Source organism: Gallus gallus, chromosome 3 (genome assembly GCF_016699485.2).
Source record: "Gallus gallus isolate bGalGal1 chromosome 3, bGalGal1.mat.broiler.GRCg7b, whole genome shotgun sequence".
In the NCBI taxonomy this organism is placed as follows: Eukaryota; Metazoa; Chordata; class Aves; order Galliformes; family Phasianidae; genus Gallus; species Gallus gallus.
Genome location: NC_052534.1, coordinates 2,775,975 through 2,798,379, shown reverse-complemented (window position 1 = coordinate 2,798,379; position 22,405 = coordinate 2,775,975). Strand labels below are relative to the sequence as shown.

At 36.4% G+C, this 22,405-nt stretch overlaps 1 protein-coding gene across 5 annotated transcripts in view; it reads left to right on the top strand.

The window, feature by feature from the left end:
* EML6 (EMAP like 6) overlaps positions 1–22,405 on the top strand; it is a 121,616-nt gene that overhangs the window by 61,072 nt on the left and 38,139 nt on the right. For all 5 annotated transcript variants that reach the window (XR_005858416.2, XR_005858417.2, XM_046939333.1 and 2 more), the window contains 9 exons: positions 1,663–1,919; positions 3,917–4,129; positions 5,002–5,169; positions 5,742–5,848; positions 9,713–9,831; positions 10,413–10,599; positions 13,511–13,616; positions 17,204–17,297; positions 21,297–21,397. Coding sequence is in view for 3 of the 5 variants with exons in the window: in XM_046939333.1 (XP_046795289.1) it covers positions 1,663–1,919; positions 3,917–4,129; positions 5,002–5,169; positions 5,742–5,848; positions 9,713–9,831; positions 10,413–10,599; positions 13,511–13,616; positions 17,204–17,297; positions 21,297–21,397 (1,352 nt within the window). In the remaining 2 variants the exon portion in view is untranslated. The remainder of the gene's footprint in view (positions 1–1,662; positions 1,920–3,916; positions 4,130–5,001; positions 5,170–5,741; positions 5,849–9,712; positions 9,832–10,412; positions 10,600–13,510; positions 13,617–17,203; positions 17,298–21,296; positions 21,398–22,405) is intronic.

Genomic DNA, 22,405 nt, shown 5'->3' with positions numbered 1-22,405 from the left:
AACTAATTAAAAACACTTGGAACTACTGGCTTACAAGAGGAAAAAGCATGGAATTCACTGAAGATTTTTGTTTTTAATCATATATACTCAGTGATGTTAATTTTTCTGATTTTCTTCTGAGTTCTTGGCCATGGAAGATCCTTCTCAGTAGCAATATTTACCACTATGGAATAGTTATTCTATATAGATTCTGTATCTATCTATCTATATCTAGATCTATCTATATAGATATCTATATATCTACATTATATCTATATAGATAGATATAGATAGATACATATATCTATATACAAATCTATCTATCTGTCTATATTCTATATAGTTATAGAAAGAAGGTAGGGCTAACAGATTTTGTTTGTTTGTTTGTTTGTTTTTGTTTTGGCCAAAATGTATTTAAAAGAAAAAAATGGCTGTGAGTAAATAAGAATTTTTCCAACTAAATTTCTCTTGTTATTGACATTTTGGAGCTCCACCATTTTAAAGGAAATTTCTAAAGAAAATATATTTTGTCAGTTTTTTTGAAGAATTCTGATCATCTGTATATTAACCTTTAAATTCATACAAGTCAACCAAGAGCCCGTGCCTGTCTTCAGTAATGGGTGATTCTGCGTTGCCGTTCTCTGAATCTGCATTTTTAAGTAACTTTAACAAAATTCACTGTTTCTTAAATGGATTTGAGCCTTTTCATAGATGTGATGCTTCTAGCAGGAACTGAAGCAGAAATTGGGAAAAATGTTTAAGAAGAGTAAAATGGAAAGTAACCAAGGCACTACATTTGGAGCAGACTCTTCCTCAAAAAAATTGCCTTACAATCCAAATGTGTGATCTGGTTAAGTTATCTTTGTAAATCCAAAACTAATGGCAACAGGACTTGCTTCATCATTCAGTCAACTCAGGAGAAGACATTTTTTCAGTTTAGTTCTAATTTATTCTTCATACGCAAAGAGTTTGGGAAGTCTCCCTGAAAAAACTTTGCTTTCGTGAGAACTGCAGTTTGGGGTTCCTTTAGGGTTTTTATTTCTACAGGGAATGGGTTTGTATCAAATATAATTTGGATAGGGGAGATTTTTTCAGAAGACCACAGAGCGTTCTTGATTTTTAAAAAAAAAATTAATTATTATTTTTTCAAAGCTGCATGCAAGGAATTATCAATCATCTGTTTTTTTAGGTCTGATGGGTTCCCAAGTGCTGTGGCTAGCTGGTCATAGCATGGGGGAGTAATCATACCTAGCTTTACCAGTTTAATTCATAGCCACTAATCTGTTTGTCTGTCTCCCCAGAAGAGTCAATGTGGAGAAATGGGTATCTCTCAAAGACCATTCTAATATGTTCTTATGAGGTATAATGATCACTCCTTAATGAAAGTCTTCTTCAACTTACTATATAAAAAAAAACAAACAAAAAAACACAATTGGTCTAGTGCTGACTACACAGCTAACTATTCCACAGCTAAAATTAGGAGAGTGGAATGAAAAGTGTCATTGACAGGTTGTTTCTATTTTTCACTTTAAAGATGTGCTTATAGCTCATGAAAGCAGTAAGAGCTTATTTTGTGAAATCTGTTTCTCTTGTACAAGGTATCTATCGCCATACCTGTATTAAATGTTTATAGGCTGCATGTTCAAAAGTTTATAGTCACATTTTCACTATTGGTTCTTGCAGAGACATGACAGAGGTAGTTCATATCAAAGACCGAAAAGAAGTAATCCATGAAATGAAATTCTCACCCGATGGCTCCTACCTTGCTGTGGGTTCTAATGATGGCCCTGTGGATATCTATGCAGTTGCTCAGCGATACAAAAAAATAGGAGAATGCAACAAATCTTCTAGTTTTATTACTCATATTGACTGGTCTGTGGATAGTAAATTCCTGCAAACCAATGATGGTGCAGGAGAGAGACTGTTCTACAAGATGCCATGTAAGTTTACAAGTATGAACATGGAATGAACAAGTAAAATTCTGTGTTGATCTGAAGTAAACAATACAAATACCATCTATATAGTGCATTTGCAAGCAGATTTTTGTGACTGGAACTTACAGAATACTACTGTTCATTTTTTACACCCATATTCTCAGTGTATACCCACCTTCATCTTTGTTTAAGTAAAAGCTGTCTCTCCATTTATGTTTACACAAATTGTATGCTTTTATGTAGCAAATTTTTACAGGTTGACTCACTTAAGAACTAAATTTTGTTTCACAGGTAACTACTACAGTACTTCCTTCCCTGTTGCATTTCCTTCATGATGAATGATTACAGTATTAGTGATTAGAACATTTTGAAGAATTTAATTAGTAAAAACAGAAGAACCTGTTTCAATGTTAAAACTTGTTAGTAGAAACAATTTTCAAACTGTCACTGCTAAACTTTGGCAGAGTAATTGAGTACCCCAACAGCCCTTATCCATGCATGGGTCGTACCAGGGAGCATGCAACAGAAATCCAGAAGGCAGTTGGTAACAGCTGTGACTGAAGTAGCACAGCTCGATCTGCAGGAGATGACTGGGATGTGTTTAAATAAATAAAAGATGCCACAGTGTGTTCTCATCTATGTTACATCAGTACCTTTCCTGTTCTTGCAGTAAAGCTCAAAATTGTAACAAATAATAACAGTTTGTGATGTTTGAAATGGGCTTGGAATGAAAGTACAAAATTCACATTCACTCGTGGGGCAAGATTTATATTCACCTCACCAAAGTAAACAAATTAATTTGTACTAAATGTTTAATTATCTTTTTTACATTTTGTTAGGGACCTCAGCTGCATTAATGTATATGCCCTGTCACTATCCTTACAGTCTAACTTGTCACCTCTGAGGATGATTGTCTTGTAAAAATATTTTTAATTCATCTGTTAGGGTATAATTGATTTATTCTAACTTGTAATTGAAAGCGCTTTCTGATATTCAGAAGAAATTGTCAGAGAACAGAGGAGAACTTTTGGATAAGATTTTGTTCTGATTTGAGCTAGTATGGAAACCTTCTTAATGCAGGAAATCTAGGCTGTATTTTTCTTATCCAGATTTATCTGGAGATTAATTATGAACTCAGCTGACTGTGGCTGTATCATGCCTCTTTGAAAGGTAGCTGCTCCTGTCTCTGAGCAAATACTCAGTTTCAGTCAAAATCTGAATTTCCACTGACCCTGGGGGAAGTATCTTTGTCAAAAGTAATACAATAGTGTTTGAAGCCTTATTTATTTGTATTTACAGTGATAATTTATATGTGAACAGTTTGAGTTCAATTGAATTCAATTTAAGTTTCCAAACTCATATCTTCCCTTTACCTTCTTCAACACACATGAGTAAATGCAGAATACATGGACTTTAAGAAATGATGATGGTTTTGATGACTATTAATGAGTAGTGCATAGATAAACCCCCAGGCATATCAAATTAATCCAATCTATCACATATTTAGAATGAGAGTCTTTAGCCTTAGGTTAAAAAGCCTAGGATAGTCTAACCAAGAAATCCACTGGGCTGTGCATTTGTATCATTCTAGGATGAAAGCTAAAGATGCTCTCTATTTTTAGCAGTTATGAAAACAAATAAAAAAAATACAATTAATTAATTTCAAATATTGCCTGTACATTTTCTTAGGCCTAGATATTTAAGCTAGATTCATGCTGAACCTAACACATGACCCAGTTCAAATTGCACAGCAGTTCAGTTAAATTTTGAAATGAGATGTCAGTTTCTTTTTAGTTGACATCTCTTGAAATACTTAAAATTTGTAAGACGTGGTGTCCTCAAATGCCACAAATACAAGACTATACTTATTAAAGAAAACTGTGAGTCTTTTCAATTTATTGAAGTTAAAGTCTAATCCCAAGAAGAATATAAAGGTAAATGTGATGGAAAAAAAAAAAAGAGTTTTACTGAAAAACAAACAATATTCACTTGTGTATTTTCAGCTGGTAAGCATCTAACTAACAAAGATGAAATCAAAGGAATTCATTGGGCCTCATGGACCTGTGTGATAGGATCTGAAGTAAATGGTATTTGGCCAAAGTACACAAATGTGACAGATGTCAACTCTGTGGATGGTAATTACAACAGCTCAGTGCTAGTGACTGGGGATGATTTTGGACTGGTTAAATTATTCAGATTTCCATGCCTAAGGAAAGGTAAGACAGTATTTTGTATTTCTGAAGAATGCAATGTTTGTTTAGTTCCACAGCAGTGTATGTATTTTCTGATAATGGCATTATATTCATTATATACTCAAATTTCTATGTGAACAACTCACAGTTAGTTTTGTTAGACAGAATGATGAGATCTTAACTTTAGAATTTAGCAATTTTCTGCCAGTGTATTTGCACTTGTTTGAAAACTGTTGAGAACATATAGTTTAACCATGTAGGTATTCTGATACTAACTTGTCATCCAAAGTTATGCCAGTAACATTCTCAGAAACCTCAGCAGGGTTTTCTGTCTACTAGAATGAGTCAGCGTAGCTCTGGGTGAGTTATTTGTCTTTAGAGTTGGCTGTAATTTTTTTTTTAACATAGGTTTTTTTCCTTGGTATCTACACTGTACTACATATAAAGAAAACTAAAAGTAACAACCTTGTGACTTTCCATGATCTTCCATGTTTATGTTGAAATCAGTATATTTTCTGATGCTGCACTTGAATTATTGTGTACTAGCATGTGTATAATTCACATGAACATTAATGGCCATAAGTATAAAAAATTAACCCTATCTGTACAGCTACACGTGTCTGTTTAGATACAGTATAGATACTTCCTGCCAAGATTTAATTATTTTTCTGAAAACTGAAGAAAACATATTTCTCAAGGTATTTTATGCCATTTGTTTTTCTATAATTACTGTTAGTATCAGAATATCAAAGCAGGCATTTAAGTATTTTTGTAACTTTCATTACTGTTTCCTAGGAGAAATTAGAGCCTGTATCTGTTACAAGTCTAACTTTATTAGCTATCATGGTTGGTTTTCTTTATTCTTCTATATGAGCAGTCCTATTTTTGCCTTTTAGGAGCTAAATTTAGAAAATATGTTGGCCATTCAGCACATGTAACCAATGTCCGATGGTCCCATGATTTTCAGTGGGTTTTAAGTACAGGAGGTGCTGATCACTCTGTTTTTCAGTGGCAATTTATTCCAGAAGGGATAACAAATGGCATCCTTGAAACAGCTCCACAAGGTAAAAAATGGTGTTTTCTGAATTATTTATTGAATAAAATCAACAGAGAATGCAGCAATAATGAAACAGCTTTTACTGAATTGAGAAAATAGTCTTATTTTGATTCCTTGAAATGTTGTATACTTAAAAGCCGTATAAACTAGATAATATCAGTTGCTGAAAATATTCTTCCCTTCAATAAAAGGGCAGAAAATCAGTCAGTACCTGCAGAATTGGCAAAATGCTTTTGTTATAGCAAATCTTCTTAAACACAGATAATGATCACACTGGAAGTTTTTATTTACCATTTTTGTATGATTACTCCAAAACCTGTTAAGGAAACATTATTCTCTCAGATGATGGAAACGTCCTAATAACTACTTAGTTATTCTCTTCCCCTCTGCCACAATCCTGCCCGAGGCACTCAAAAAGGAGAAACAGAAATTAAACCTGACACATTCAGTCACCTCATATGATTCTTACAAGCTGCTTTTGATTCCAAAGTTGTTGAGTACTACTAAATTGTAATAAAAGCATCACATCCTATTTCCTCATAATTAGATGTCTGCTATATATTGATTATTTTTATGCAGAGGGTGGCATTGATTCCTACAGTGAAGAATCAGATTCAGATTTATCTGATGTGCCAGAGTTAGATTCTGACATTGAGCAAGAAGCTCAAATCAACTATGATCGTCAGGTGAGTCAAAATTAATACACGGTACCAATTATCTGACAAGTTATTGTAAGTATTTGGTAAAGATAAGTAAAAGAGGTTTCCAGCTAATTCATCAGCCTGCTCTAAGAAGATTATTTTGACAGTGTTCAACTGATTATGCAACCAATATACATAAAAACAGAGTTTACTTTAGCTGCAGATGAGAATTTATAAGGGCTTAAGCATATCTGAATGTACAGCTATATATTGAAATAAGGAATATAGCTTACAGAGCAAAGTCAAACATTTTGCAAGAGCATATTGCTATCCTCATTCCCTTGATACATGTTAGAGAAGACCGTTCTGTCCTATTAAATTGAGAAACATAATTTGTAAAATAGAGATCATGGATTTTTCTATGATTTCTGCATATTCAAAGCAGAATAATCCTCTTAATGAGTATAAAGCCTGCATAATACATTTATTTGTGACAGATTCTTCTTTATTACCAATGATAAAAATTCCAATAATTAAAATCTCTCTGGTTGATGAGATCCAAGTAAAACTGATCTCTAATGGTCACTTAATACACTGTATTTCTTTCCTGTTTCCAGTACAACTGTGTTCTAAGGAAAATTTAAATAGATTGCTTCCACACAAGGACAAAATCAAATGACTATTCTTTACTACACTGATTTTTTTTTTCAGGAATTATAGTACACCACTTCACTCTTTAATCTGATCTTCCAGTGTCAATTTATGAGAATTGTTCTATTATTTTGATTAAAACAAAAATCTAATGAGTGTCCTTTCAGCTTTAATTTTTAAAGCGTTTAAAATTCTATTAAATTTTAATGGAACTTCACAGCATGATTTAGCCTGGCTTATATTCCTCATATTGTTTGTGAATAAGACTGATTCTGCTTTGGCCAGTGTGACTAAACATTGTTTAGAATCCTTTTGATTACTTTCATAAACAGGAGAAGCAAAATAGAGTTTGAAGTTGTCTGATTCAGTTCTATTCATTTACAAAGTCAAAACACAATATTGTTTCTTTATGAAAACCTATTTCGGATATATCAGTAATATCTTTATTTCAAGTTCTACTCAGTGAATAACAAAAAAGCCCTTGAATGAGCTTGCCCTTGAATGTCTTTTCCACAGAGAAATGAAATTCTTTTCACTTGAACTCTATCTATCCTTATTGAAAATTATTTTGTTACATAGCTTAGCTTCTGCCTGGTTTTATATGAGGTATATGTTTTGAATAGTGGGTTCTATATCATAAAAATGTTGTTAAATTCATCCTGACTAGAAGACATCTCTTCTGCCCGTTGGTTCTGAGGAAGTGCTGGGGTGTTGCTGTCACGCTTATACCTGACCACGTGCCCCGTTGCTCCAGACCCATGGACTGTCTTGGGTCTTAGTTTGATTTTGGCCCTGCTTTGTCATATTTTCCAGTGTCTGGCAGTCACTGGTCTGTGGCTGGTTGAGAACTTGCAGTCAGTTACAGTAGCTATCCTTTATTGCCATCTCTGTATCAGATTCTGACTTGCTGACTCAATGTGCCAACTTGACCTTGCATCTGTTTGGTTGCTATGGGCTTGTCTGGCGCTCAGGACTTGGCTGATCTTCATGATATTGAGTGTTCCACAATCACTGATCTTTATAACAGTCTGTGATGTGGAAGGGTGCTGTTATCTTTGTTTGTTGTGAAGGCAAGGGAACATCAACATCAAATTCTGCTCTCCCTCTCTCCCCTGATTTTGGCTTCTGTTTTAAAATACCTGGGGCCTGACTTTTGTAAGCCATTATCGTGAAGAGATTATTATTTGTCACCTTGAGATGTTACCTCAGCAATTGCAATGGTGAAAGGTCAGAATTTCTACAGACCAGACATAATCTCATGCTATGTACCCTAAGAATGCAAAATATACAATAAGCTTGGTTCAAGTTCAGTTAATGGCTGACACGGAGTTGCTTTCTAGAATACTGACAGGTCACCTCTAACATTCCATGCTTTAGTAAAGGACTATCCTTTGTCTTTTCTCTGCATTTTATAGATTCTGCATTAAGTGGCTCAGGTCCTTCAGCCAACAGCTTATTTATCTTTATCTTACCTTTCTTCTGGAGTTGTATTGTGTTTGCCAAATGAAACAGAGGTTTTGCCAGATTTTCTCCCCAGCCTTTCTTTTACTCCAGAACTGTCTGGTGTACTTGTCCCAGCCTCCTCCTCCTCCTTATTCTCCTTCTGCATACAAATCAGACAACATCCTCCTCCACACTATGTGTCAAAGAGAACATCTGGAATTAAAAACTAAGAATGAAAAAATAGTTTTAGGCAGTTAAGGTGAAATGTTTCAAGCAGATTATCATATCGCAAAGCTAGAAGCAGCATGAAATAGAATCTTATGAAATATGAGACAACATCAAGCATATAAGCTACACATAGAGGAAAATCACTTGTTAGAGGAAATCAGTTATAAAAGCACTTGGAAAATTAAGAAACATGAATTTTATTTTTAGAAGTGGGTATGGCTTTTTGTAGTGGAAATGCTAAGTCAGGGCCTGAACCAGTGATTGAGCATCTGGTGGGAAGGCAAGGCCAACTTGGGGAGCTCAGGTGCACACAATGCACTGAGTGACCAGATGGGGTAGAATGGATCCACCCCTTTCCAGACCTCATTTAAGGCATGACAGGGGTGGGGGAGAAGGGTATCTTGTTGGGGATCCCTTCCTACCTGAGGCCTTCCAAAGGTAAGCAGCTGTTTTCCTTCGCTTCTGTGCCCATAGCTGCTGCATTTGGGTTCGTACTCGTTTGCTGTAGCTAAAGACTTTGCCTCCCCGCTATTATCACAGTAGTTTCCATCACGTTAGAGCATTACACTTTTTTTTTCTTTTTTTTTTTTTCACTGAGTTTATGGCTGAATCAGTGTAGAGATAGGTTCTATCTCTAGAATATCTAATATCTTAGGTATTGAGATGTATTAGAAAACAATAATCCTTAATTCTTGTTCATTAACAACATTCACTGAGGTGCAAAAGTAAGTAGTCAAGAATTCTCATGACAAAGTACAGTCCATATGAGTGACAGATGAAATGTGTTAAGGTTCTACTTAGCTACCACTATCAAAAACTGATCTCAAGTTATATGAACATTTTCCATGTAAAAATTCAGCATGCTGGCTTTGTAGTCAGATACAGTTCTATGGCATTAACAATTTAATTGTTCTTTGTGGAAAAATGAAACAAACAACAAGAAACGTAGGTACAGAAAAGAAAAAAAAAATCAAGCTCTATCTCTGTCTTGTAACAGGTACTGTTTAATGCCACAGCTTTCAAGAGGCTTCAAACATCATCAGCAATCCCACAGAGTTTTAGAATTCCTGAAAGACTTTAATGCATGGTATTTGTGTCCGTAGCATTATTTATAGAGATTCTCCTTTCTGATTTCAGATATTTTGGCAAATCACTTTGGTACTGTTGTGCACTGTATATTTAATCATGATATCTAGGCAGAATTAGGTCATTCTGTTCAGCTCAGAGTGCATACACTGATGTACATTTGAAGTTAAAAAGCTGCTTAGAGACTTAATGGCTTCAGTCAGTATTGTGAGTCCTTTTCACTAACAGAAAGTGGAATCTCATAGAAAAAGTATGCGTTGCTCCAGAATAATGCTGTGTCCTTCTTGTGTCAGGAGACTCCACTGTCTGGAATACATTTATTATTATCATTAGGAGTTCTGTAGGAATGAATAGAGACTTCCTCTTTGTTGTAGCTACTGACTGTCACGTTAACAGTGTATTAAGTTGTAATACTTGCATGAAATGGTGTCTTTCTTGCACGTACTCAAACATTTAGAAATATTTGGAGCTGTGTCATTGACATTAACAATTATTCTTTAGGTTTACAAAGAAGACCTACCTCAGCTGAAACAACAAAGTAAAGAGAAAAACCATTCTGTTCCCTTCCTTAAAAGAGAACGAGCACCTGAGGACAGTCTAAAATTGCAGTTTATACACGGGTAGAGCAATATTAAATAATACTTTCTTTTCCTTTTTTTGTTTCTGGTTGTTAAAGCATCCTAACCGTTGTACTCAATATTAGAACTTACAGCTAATTTATTTGTCACTGCTGTGGGTAATTTATGGACTTTATTTTCTTTCAGTTGCATTAGTTAAGGAACAAGAGAAGATTATAATAATATAGCCATATATATGTGCATTTTATAAAATTACCTTCTAAAACCTTCTCTTGACTCTGCCTTGTATATCCTAGAGCAAAGACTGTGTTTCTGATTGCCATGGTTTGTTAAATTGCCTGACAGCTTAGTTCTTGAACCCAAATCTCTGTAAAACTGGATGTAATTCTGCGCACTTTACATGTTCTTTCCTGTGACGTCAGTACTAATTTAGGAGTTTGGTGCAAAGTAAACCATGAAGATTGATGATTTTGGTGGGAATAGTCGCTCTCTGCCTATGTGGTGGTACAGCAGGGCTGTCAACCTTGCTGTCTCAAAACTATCAAATTAATTTGCACAAGTTGTTATGCGATGTACCAGGATATTTTTGAAGCAGAATGTAACTTGTTTCATATTTACTTCAGTTACAGGGGCTATGACTGTCGAAATAACTTGTTCTACACACAGACTGGAGAAGTAGTGTATCATATTGCTGCTGTAGCTGTTGTATATAATAGGCAACAGCACTCTCAAAGGCTGTATCTCGGTCATGATGATGATATCCTCAGCCTAAGCATTCATCCAGTGAAAGACTATGTTGCTACTGGGCAGGTAGGTGTTTAGCAGAGATGATTTTAGAAAACCATGGAAATAAGTTGTCTTTACTATTCTTAATTAGGAGAAATGTGGATTTACTATTTTACACTCACTTTGAATTTCTGCTTTTATCTGTGAGGTGTGGGAGCTGTATTTTATCTATGTCCTGGGCATTTTTGATGTATCATTAGTTGGTCTCAGTATTTTGTACTGTAGTAGCTTTCAGACATCTTACTCAGAGATTTGATATTGGGAAGTCTACTGATATCTGACAGATTTTTCCTGACTTAAAAAAAACAGCATTTTTAAGAGAGGACAGGGATGGCAGAGTGAAGAAGATTAAGCATAGTTAGGTGTAGTAGTGGGTGCAGTTTCTCAGTACAGAAAATCCCTTAGTCACAACCATATTGTAAAACTGTTTACAGACATTAAAATAGAGGTGTATTTTAAGAAATGATTTTGAAAAATGTAGACTTTGAAATTATAAATGTGAATTTTCTACTTATAAGGCGTGACAGAAAAAATGTTCAGAAGTGTTAAGCAGAAGCTGGCCAGCATGCTATGTGAGACAGAATGCTGGAGAAACAAATGCAATAGTTTTCATCATGAATTAGCATTGAAGGAGTGAAAGTTCAAAGGAAAATACTAGACAGGCCTGTAGAGAAGAATGGGTTGGTGAGAATGATGAAATGGCAATTTGAATAGGAAAATATCAGTAGTGGAAGTCAACACTGCTGTTTTTATCAGTTAAGATAACGGTCTGGATCCAGTGATTTCACTGCAGAGAAAAATCAGATGCTGTACATTTTTTGTTACCAAGTAGCAGTGAGACTTAGAGTACCTGTGCAGAGTGAGATGGTAGCAGCTGAATAAAAGAGAATGCTCATAGTGTGAATAGCAAAGTGGCTGACATTGCCCACATTGGTAACAATTGGAAGTAAAAGAACAGATAAGCTAGAAGAGCTGGTTGAGGATGATGAGTTTATATTGATGGCTGGGCTTGCATTAAAAATATCAAAAGAATACTGTTTTTATTCAGAGAGCTACAATCCTGCAGTGCGTAGAGAGACCTCTAATGCATCAAAAGCGAAGGGAATTGAGTGATTTTTCTAATATAGTCATCCCAAGACAGTGTAGATGGAGGAAAATACAGTAAAAAAGGCAAAGTCCTTTCACATGAGGAAAATGAGCAGAACCTGTTAATCAAAATTATCATAGACATGAAGAAAATGTATTATGTGAACTGCATGAAGATGAATCATGGAACCTGCTGAGGTTCAGTGAAGGCAAGTGTAAGGTCATGCGCCTGGGGGAGGAATAACTACTTGCATCAGTACAGGTTCGGGGATGACCTGCTGGAAGGAAGCTCTGAGGAGAAGGCCCTGGGTGTTCTGAGGGACAACAGATTGGCCAGGAGCCAGCAGTGTGCCCATGTGACATGGAAGGCTAATGGTATCTGGGTATCCAATCAGAGGGTGGCCAGCAAGGCAAGAGAGGTGATCCTTCTCCCCTGCCCTGGTGAGGCTACATCTGGAGCACTGTGTCCAGTTCTGGGCTTCTGAGTTCATGAAAGACAGAGAACTACTGGAAAGAGTCCAGCTGAGGGCCATGAAGATGATCAGGGCCTGGAGCATCTGCTGTGCGAGAAAAGGCTGAAAGACCTGAGACTGTTCAACCAGAAGAAAAGGAGGCTGAGAGAGGATCTCATCAACACTTAAAAACTTCAAAGGCGTGTGTATCAAGAGGATGATGCCAGACTCTTTACAGTGGTGCCCAGTGACAGTACAAAGGACAGTGGGAACAAACCAGAACACAGGAAGTTCCATCTGAACATGAGAAAGAACTTCTTTACTTTCAAGGTGACTGGGCACTGAGTCAGGCTGCCCAGAGAGACTGTAGAGGAGTCTCCTTCACTGGAGACATTCAAAAATAGCCTGGATGCTTTCTTGGGTAACCAACTGTAGGGAATCTGCTTTAGCAGGGATTGATCACCAGAAGTCTTTTCTTACCTCTGCAACTCTGTGAGATATCAAGGATGGCAGCCCAGATGGACCTTTGGGATGAGAGACTATGGTAGCTGTTATTTGGCTTCCAAGGAAGCTGACGGACACGAGAGCATAGCCTGGGAAGGTTCTGCTCTTTTTGGAAAGATGGAAATAAGGCTGAAGTGAATGTAAGAGTGAGTGATAAGCTTTGTGCTGTTGTGGAATTTGTGTGAAATAGTGAAATACAGAAATATGGAAATATTCCAAGGAAGAAAAAGAAACTCTTCCTCAGACAGGGAAACTGAGGTCAAATATTTTTACTTGTTCTCTATTTATTTTGTTGGTTTTTTTAAGCCTCCCTGACTAAAAGAATAAACATGAAACAACAAAACTCATAAAACAGGACATGAAAAAGTGTATTTGGAAAGTCAGTGTCAGTGAGTGGGGGCAAGCTTAGAGAAAGGGGACTGTGTGCATGGATATGTAGAGAAGGGAAGGGAAAGAGATGAGGGAGAAGGTTGTGTGGATTTTCCTTTCTAATCAAACTAGGCTTCCCCGAGAGAGAAGGTATATATAAGGATATCTAAAAGAACAAATGAAGAAGCTTTATTTTGGAAAACTGTCTAAGTTGACTGATTCTGTGATCCAGTTTACAACATAGAGACAGAAATGCTTCTCATACCACAACTAATGAGGTTGTGAACTTCTCACAAGGTGAGAATGGACTTTTCCATGAATGCAGTATATCAAATTTTCTCGCTTCAATGTACCTGGAAAGAGTTGTGATACAGAAGAGCAAATAGTCTGTGAAAAAGATAAAATACAGCAAGTAGAAAAATAGTTACCTCTGGAGTGTTTTGAAGATGTGATAGTACTAATTACTGATATTGGTGTGCTTTGAACTTTTATGAGCAGATATTCCGATTAATCCTCTGATTCAGGTTGGAAGAGATGCTGCTATTCATGTTTGGGACACACAGACACTGAAGTGTTTATCATTACTCAAAGGCCAGCATCAAAGAGGAGTGTGTGCGCTTGATTTTTCAGGTACGTTGCTCTAAATGATTAATTAAAAAGCAATCCTCTTGGTGAAACTTTCATTTGAATAGCTATGACAATTAGTTTTGCTCTTTGTGTTAAATGACCATTTTACAGCCAATACAAGTTTTACATAAAAGCCTTCTGACAGGTTTGATAAGAATTGTTTGAGCAATGAAGTCAGTTATAGGTCTTTTTCATGATCCATGAGTAATTCTTCTTAATGTCTAATTCATAATACCAAGTGTACAACTGGGACTCAAATGGCTGTCTACATGGTGGCATAATAATTTAAAAGCAGACAGAGTGATCATTTGAAGTGTACAAATGAGATGGCATTGTGATCTCCAAGCTCATACAGTTCTTCAAATTTGCTAACATTTTTCAGTGAGTTTACAGAAGTAGATTTGGTAAACAGTTGCCTGCTGTTTCTCCTACTTGCCTTTCTAAGATGAATGACCTAAGTTCTCAGTCCTCTAAGGGTAATTTCTGTGTTCAGTGTAGAATCACTCACATGATGGTGATTCACACAATTGTGTTTTTATAAAATTACTTAGAAATCCATTACCCCTTTCTATTAAAAAAAAAAAAAATTGAAATACTGTTTTTTAAATTTAAGAGTGAGGAGTTTCCCATCCTACAGTGTTATGCTACTTAGGGTGCAATGATCCAATATTTATATCATTACACTGCCAGGAAAAAAAACTTTACATCACAGTAGGGTGAAGCTAAAAACATTAGATGAACAGATATTTCCTGTCTGTCTACTACTCCTCCCAAATATGAATGAGAAGGAGGAAAAGAAGTACTACTCTTGGAGTACCAGTCTACTCTTCCTTGTTTACAGTCTTGCTAAGAGTCTTAATCACAGTTTGAGAAGTGACTTGGGCAGTTAGCCTCAGATGAGCCTATCTCACTTTAGAGAAGAGCATAGAAATTATTTGGAGCCTTTAAGAAATTTTTATCCGTTAACACTATATTCTCATGAAAGAATAAAATCTAACACAGGATTTAAGCTGTGATTACAATGATTCCTTTTAGCCAAAAGACTTACGGAGAGTACTTGTACTGTACTTGGAATGCTAAGCATTATGAGATTAAACATTTATGGATCATTAATGAAACAGTGCCTAACTCCTGCATGCTGCTAAGTAGGAGTAGGATCTAAACTGCTAAGTTTGAAAAGAGTGGGGCACGTCCAAGATTGCACATAGTCACTCCAGTATGCTAAAGTGAGCTGAAGGTGAGCAAAGCAGGGCATTCTGGTTCTTTATGGCAAGCAACAATTGTAGCAATGGCCACAAAGATGCTTATAAGGGCCTGGAGCATCTCCATGAGCAAAGGCTGAGTAACCTGGGTCTGTTCAGCCTGGGAAAAAGAAGACTGAGAGGAGATCTGATAAATGTTTATAAACATCTAAAGGGAGGTGGGCGGCAAATGGATGAGGCCAGGCTCTTTGGTGGTTTGTAGTGATAGGACAAGGAACTTCCTCAAACTTAATTATATTATATTATTATAAGTTCCATAATAACATGCAGAAGAACTTCTTTACAGTAAGGATGACAGAGCACTGGAACAGGCTGCCCAGAGAGGTTGTGGAGCCTCCTTCTATGGAGATATTCAGGACTCATCTGGACGCTTACCCATGCTTCCTATTGTAGGGTACCTGCTTTAGCAGGGGGGTTGAACACACTAATCTCTTGAGGTCCCTTCCAACCCCTGTCATTCTGTGATTCTACCAATGTAAGAAATTCAAGTTCATAATCTCAGAACGAAGTAGAATTCTAAAATTCTGCTTCTCTTTATGTACTCAGCTCTTCTCGTGGACCTGGCCCTTGGTGTGATATATTCATTTTACCTTCAGACTAAAGCTGTCCTACCTCACACTTAAGTTATAAAATATTTTAAACCAAGTCTAACAAATATTGTGGCTACCCACTACTTCAGCTTAACTATCATCTTCTGAACTCAGACTTTTATATGGACTTCAATTAAGCATGATCTATTTCACATTCTGCTCTGTAGTAATGTAAGAATTCATTATGGCACTTTAGATCACATTTATTAGACAGGACTATGTGGAATAGCCTTCCACAAAGATAAGTCTGGAACTGACTTGTATTCCATTATCAGAAGAGGAGCCCGGGTACTCATCGAAGCAGTGTGAAATTGCTGTTATGCTGCAGTGTGAAACCTAGTAAATCTGGTACCAGGAGAAGGGGAAAGGGATAAGGATGATCTGATGGACATAGTGTGTGTAGATGTTAAAAAAAGAAAAAAATGTAATTGAGAACTGTACTTGAACAAAATTTCATACAGTTAGGGGGTACTACGTGTTGTACATTCTCATTAGGTTTCTCTCCAGTTAGTTACATTCCAGGTATTAGAATATATATACCTTTATAAAATCATACTGATAACATACTCTATGGGCATAAATATATTTATTAAGAAGTAAGAATCACTGTTATGGTTACAGTGTTGTTTTAGACCTAATCCTGACAAAGCACATATTGAAAGATATCTTCTCCATTTCCTAACTAACTGGCTTTAGTTTAGGTTCTTGACATTGAACAGAGCAGATACTACGGGATCAGAGGGCTGGTTTGGCCCTGTGAAGGCAGTTTTCATTGCATTAATAACAGATATTTCCAAAGTAGTTACAGGTTACACTATATGAATCTTAAAAAAAGTTGCCCTGAACCCAAAGGTGCCTTTTTTCTTTTTGTCTTAGTTGATCTGGTGGCTAACTTTATACTACCCTTTCTCTCTGCCCATACTTTCCAAAGCATCTGTTATTGGCCACTACTGAGCTCAGCGTACAGAGCCGGATCACTTTTGTAGGACTGTTTTGATCATCTTATGATTCATGCAATGCTTGATTGTGCCCTCTGGTGGCTAATTTAGCATCTTTAGTACTGGTTATTAATTAGAATGTATAGCCTATATTAATGCATGAAGCCTGTTTGATACAAATAAAGTTGTATTCTTACCAAAATATTTTGTCAACCACATTCCCTTCACTTATTTGAGTTACCTTTAAAAATAATTATCATTATTAAAATGTACAAATGCATCTTTCCTAAAGAAATAATGTATATCACTGCATGTTTACCTTTTGTATCAGCTATATTCATAGTGTTTTTGCTCATTAAAGCTATTCTAGAATGGTTCTTACTGTCTCCTTTGCTTTCTTTTCACATTAACTTTTTGTCTCTTTGTTTGGATCTTTATTTTCTTTTTAAAAACTGTTTTGTTTTTCTTTCTTGTTCTTCAGCTTCATCCCTTCCTTATTTCTAAATCCATTTTATTCAACTGTGCATTCTAATTCCCCTTCTCTTAGGCTTGCTTCTCATAGAACTTAGTTATGTAAGATGCTAGATACTGTGCGGCCAATCCAGCTACGAGAATCTGTTTAGCCTTGTTAACCCTGAAGTTGTTCTAGTGGAATCATTTGTACCTGTGACATGCTTTCTCTTCTTTCATTTATAATATCATTTGAAATTCAGTTCATGATGTATTTGTTGTGTCCATTGCCTGTTTTATTTTCAGTTAAAGACTAATCACATTTAACATTAAGCACTGCTTTTGTACAGCTGATGGAAAATGTTTGGCATCTGTTGGGCTTGATGATAATCATGCCATTGTGTTTTGGGACTGGAAAAAAGGAGAAAAGCTAGCAACAACCAGGTAAGAGTTCATGTCTGTGTGTCCTGTGATTACATTTTTCTGAGTATGATCACCCACATGTGTTACTCTGGAAAAAATCAGCACACCTCTCCGAAAACAGAATGGTGTTTCAGAGCAATATATCCAGATGTAGAGGCTTGGGAACTACAAGTTATTGTTTGGAAATCTTGTGAACTTTTTCTACCAAGACTTTCTTCACCTTTCTGTTAGGACCATTATATTGATATTAAAGTTCACTTACTGATTTTCCACTTTAGTTAATTTTTTCTCCTCACTTTATTTTCTGAGTCAGAGCAGAACTTACCAAAAAAGCCATGTGTTCATCTATGTGTTAGTTTGTGTGCTGGGTTACATCGGTGTGTATCTGTGGCTCATTTTTCTAGAAAGAAAAATGGATTCTGTCTGGTATATGTAGATTTTTCAACCTCTACTGATTTTGCATTCTTTCTGAATCAGCTCTTTGCAGCTCCTCATAGGAAGCGTAGCTCTTTCACCAGCAGTGAAGAAGCTTTTGCAATTGTTTCAAGAGACCATTGTTGGAAAGAGGACTGCGTTACAGTTTGTTTGCAATTCAGTCTTTCAGAGGAAAAAAGTAAAGTTTTCTGTGTACTGGAAAAAGTTGCACAGAACTTGGTCTTACCATCGGGTAAACCTGGGGTAGCTCTGAGATCAAAATATTGGAATTATGTAGATCTAAGCATGCACTTGAATTCCAGGAAGGCAGGGAGTTCATTTTATCTGCTGTCTACAACCATGCAACATATAAATCATTTATTACTTGAAAAATACTAGAGAATTGTGAAATAATGCCTGAAAAATATAACTTTTAGTATTATACTATGACTTGTTCCAGAATAAATAAGATTTTCTCCTGGCAGTGCTATCTGCTAGTAGTGTACCACAAAGAAATAATTTTTTATCCCAGTGTGCATATAACATAATATATATTAACTGTATCATTTTCTCTCATTCATCTTATTAGGCACCAAGATTTTAAATCCTATTTAAAATTTGTGTTATAGGGATTGCTTAGCAAAATTGTTGTCTGTGTTGTAAAACATTTTCATTTGCTTTCCAATCCTAGTTTTACTCTCTACTGTGACCTACTGTGCTTCAGACATACAAGGGTAGAAATACCTTATATATTCCCATGGGGACTTTCTAAACTTTTAAAAACAAGGTAGTGATGGGCTGTAGCAGCTACATGTCTCATGCGGCTCACAGGAAAGATACAGAATCAAGTACTCAGGTTCTTTTCAGTGTAATTATTTATGTTTTAGCAGTGCCTACAGACAAGTCCCCACTCTGATTAGCATACCAGGGCATATAAGAAAGAGACAAAAAAAAGCAAGACGAGTGTTTAGATGTGACCCTCACATGGCCTTAGCATGCAGGAATAGAAGGATATCTTACTATTGTATTGAGCTGCATCTAGAGGACTAAGCCTGAAACATGAACTGTATGTTCCCTGTTTACAAACACTCTTTTTATTGTGTGTGTGTTCTTCTTACTTGGTTTTTCTAAGTGTGATTTACTTTTGCATGACTTCTCTATTTTCTTTTGATGTCACAATATATATGCCAGAGTATACTCTCGCTTATATGTTTTTTGCTAACTGCATGAATTATATAGCTTGTTCCCCTATCTGTGTATCTTACAGTGTTCTGTCTGGTTTCATTAAAATCCTTATTGAGTAAGCATACACTGTTAAAGAGTATCAGAACTTCTTTCACTGTCTTATTCATGCTGGTCCTATTTGATTGTAGTGTTTTATGTTAGTGGACTGTAATCACTAAGGAAGCTGAGGGGAACACTGTCAACTTACAGTTTAAATCAGTGATAATTGTACTCTTCTACTTTCTTCAGTCTGTAAGAACTGGTGTCCTGTGTCAGTTCCTTGGGTCACAAGGACACAAAAACTGCACAGGCTTGGATACATGTTTTGGTCTGACCATTGTGGGAAATTGGGGTCCAAATGTAGGCCATACGTTTGCAGCATATATCAAGTTCTCATGTGCCGGCACTATGCATACTATCACGTGGGCAGACGTACTCTTATCATTTTATGGGGGACATCTGCACTGACATGCAATTACTTTGATTTTGGACGTTTTGGCTGCATGGTAAATACTTCTAGAAGAGGCATTATGACCTGCCTGCAAAGAAAGGTATCAGAATAGCAAAGTAGTAAATTAGGAGAAGGAAGAATTCCAAAATGATGTTTTTCAAATGTCGAAGGAGTAAGACGGTTTTTTTTTTTTTTTTTTTAAGACTGATTCAGCAAAAGAAAATACTGAAACCAAGATTCTCAGTGTCAGGTGTTGGTTTTTTTTCTGTGCTTTTTTTTTTTTTTTTTTCCAGATCTCCTAAACCTCTCTGACAAAAATCATGTGTCTAATCATAGACTCATTTCAGTTGGAAAGGACGTGTAAAGGTCATCTAATCCAATTCCCCTGTGCTGAACAGGCACAGTTACAGATTGATCTGGTGCTCAGAGTCCCGTCCATCCTGACATTGGCTGTCTGCAGGGATGGGGCACCACCTCCTCTCTGGGCAACCTGTGCCGGTGCCTCACCGCCTTTATTGACAGAAACTTCTTCCTTATATCCAGTCTAAATCTCCCCTATTTAAGTGTGAAATCATTTCCCCTTGTACTGTCACAACAGACCCTGCTAAAGAGTCTGTCCCCTTCTTTCTTATAGCCCTCCTTTAGATACTGAAAGGCCACTTTCAGGTCTCTCATCATGGAGGTGTTCCGTCCCTGGGATCATTTTTGTGGCTCTCCTCTGGATGTGATCCAACAGGTCCACATCTCTCCTGTATTGAGCACTCCCTGTCTGGACACAGTGCTCCCCTCCCTCACCCTACTGGCCACACTGCTTTTGATGCAGCCCAGGATACAGTTAGCTCTCTGGACTGCGAGGGTACAGTGCTGGCTCATGTCCAGCTGCCATCCACCAGTACCCCCAGGTCCTTATCAGCAGCACTGCGCTCTATCCTTTTATCTCCCAGCTTGAGCCTGTGGGAATACTGATAGTGGGATAGTGATAGTAAGATAGTGGGAGTCACCATTACCCAGTGACAAGCCTTGCACTTGGATGTGTTGAATCTCATGAGGTTCTCCTGGACGCACTGCTTGAGCCTGTCTGGATCTCTCTGAATGGCATCCTATTCTTCGGGCATCAAGCTATAAAACCTGAATGTTCAGGTTGAAAAAAGCAGTAGTTCCTGCTCCTAGTGTTTTAACGTCCTGAAATAGAAATAATTGCTATATTGTGACTCAATTTTTTTTTTCGTAATGATGAAACTTATTTTTACAAATGTCCATAAGTACATACACAAACAAGAATAGTTCTTTACTGAAGAACTAAATTTGAAGGTGTATATATTGCTGAATGAACTGTTTTCTGGATCATGATTTTATAATTTATTTTAGTTTTCCTCTTGAATCACGATAGACTTCTTTGTGGGTTTTTTTTTTTTTTTTTTGATAGGTAATTTTAAACATTTAGAAATTGCGTTCTTATCCCTTTAAATATTTATGTTGCCCTTTGTACTGTCTTTTAATTGCATTGAACTTTGTTTCCTGCCTCTTCGTTATAACTTAATGGAACTGAAATTCAGTGAGAAATGGTTTTTATTCACCACATTTCTGTAGTCTAATTCATACACAGTCTATAATCAACTACATTCTTCTCTCTGGGTTGGATTCCCAGGGCTAAACCCTTGCAGATTAGCAATATGGTTCTCTCTTTTTTGTTAGATGGGATAATGATGGCAAACAGAATGTTGGGATACCTCAGTGACTCATCTGCCAGTTATGGTGTTAGAGATCCATGTTGTTGTTTTAGCACCAAGAGTACAACAGTTGTGATGATTAGATTCTTGTTGCTAAAGGCTGTCTTTGGATTGTCCAGTACTGTGAAATAATTACTTGAAACAGGCTACTTTGAAACGTTAAGTAATCCCTTAACTTCTTGTTTTTAATTTTTATTACAGGGGTCATAAAGATAAAATATTTGTAGTAAAATGTAATCCGCATCATGTAGACAAACTAGTCACGGTTGGGATGAAGCACATCAAATTTTGGCAGCAAACAGGTATGATACTGAATGTTTTCTATTTGAGTTATTTGGAGATTTATATCTCTTTAATTCAGGGACATCGTGTTCTCTGTTTAATAATTTGTTTTATTTGTTAAAGAACATTCTTGTTATCAGAATAAGAGCATTCAGCAAAGCCGCAGCGTTCCTTTCTCTTTGGAAATCATTTTTAGCTCACTGTGTTTTGTTTTTTTGTTTTTAATTCTAGTCATAGCATTAAGAGTTTCTCCTGAATTAGCTAGCATCTCGGTTCCCAGGAAACATGCAGTCCCCTTTATTTACTCAGACAGTATATGACTATTATTATGAAAATCCCAGCCAATGGCACACTGCTAAAAACTAAATAAACAACAAAAAAAATTAATTGGATTGCTCTAAGTAGTTCCTAGGCTTACACTGAAATTTATAAAGTTCAAGTGCCCTCAGATTAAAAATTACCTGTTTTTCTGCATTTTTAATGTTTAAGGTATTTTTGTAGTAACTCAATATACATTATTGCTGTTTGCCAAAGTGTATTACGTTCATTTGCATTTAGCAGTATTTTACTCCAAGAATAATCTCTTTGTAGTAAAAGAATGATATACTTTGAAATGCAGTTGTCCAGAATTGACTGAAGCAAAGATAGCATTGCATGTATTGTTTTGTAATTGTACATGTATTTTTGCCTATATGCTCCCAATGCATGGGCAGTAATGGCATTATAAACCCAAGTGAGCACTATGGCTGTGGCACAGTGAGGCTTTTTGGAAATCTAGAGACATAGAAATCCTGCCAAAACTGCTGTAAAATTGTCAGGTTGGCAGTGGGCAACTAAAGCAAACTTTAGTTTAGTCTTTGTTGTTGTTGTGATAATCTCTGAAGAGCTTGGCAGGCTGTTCTGTACAAAAATGTTCTGCTTGCCCCTTATATTAATTCTTCTATACAATTTATCGCCAGTATTTAACAATTGCTTGGAAGTAATGATCTGAAAGATACAGTCTGTACTGCTTCAAATCTCTCATTGCT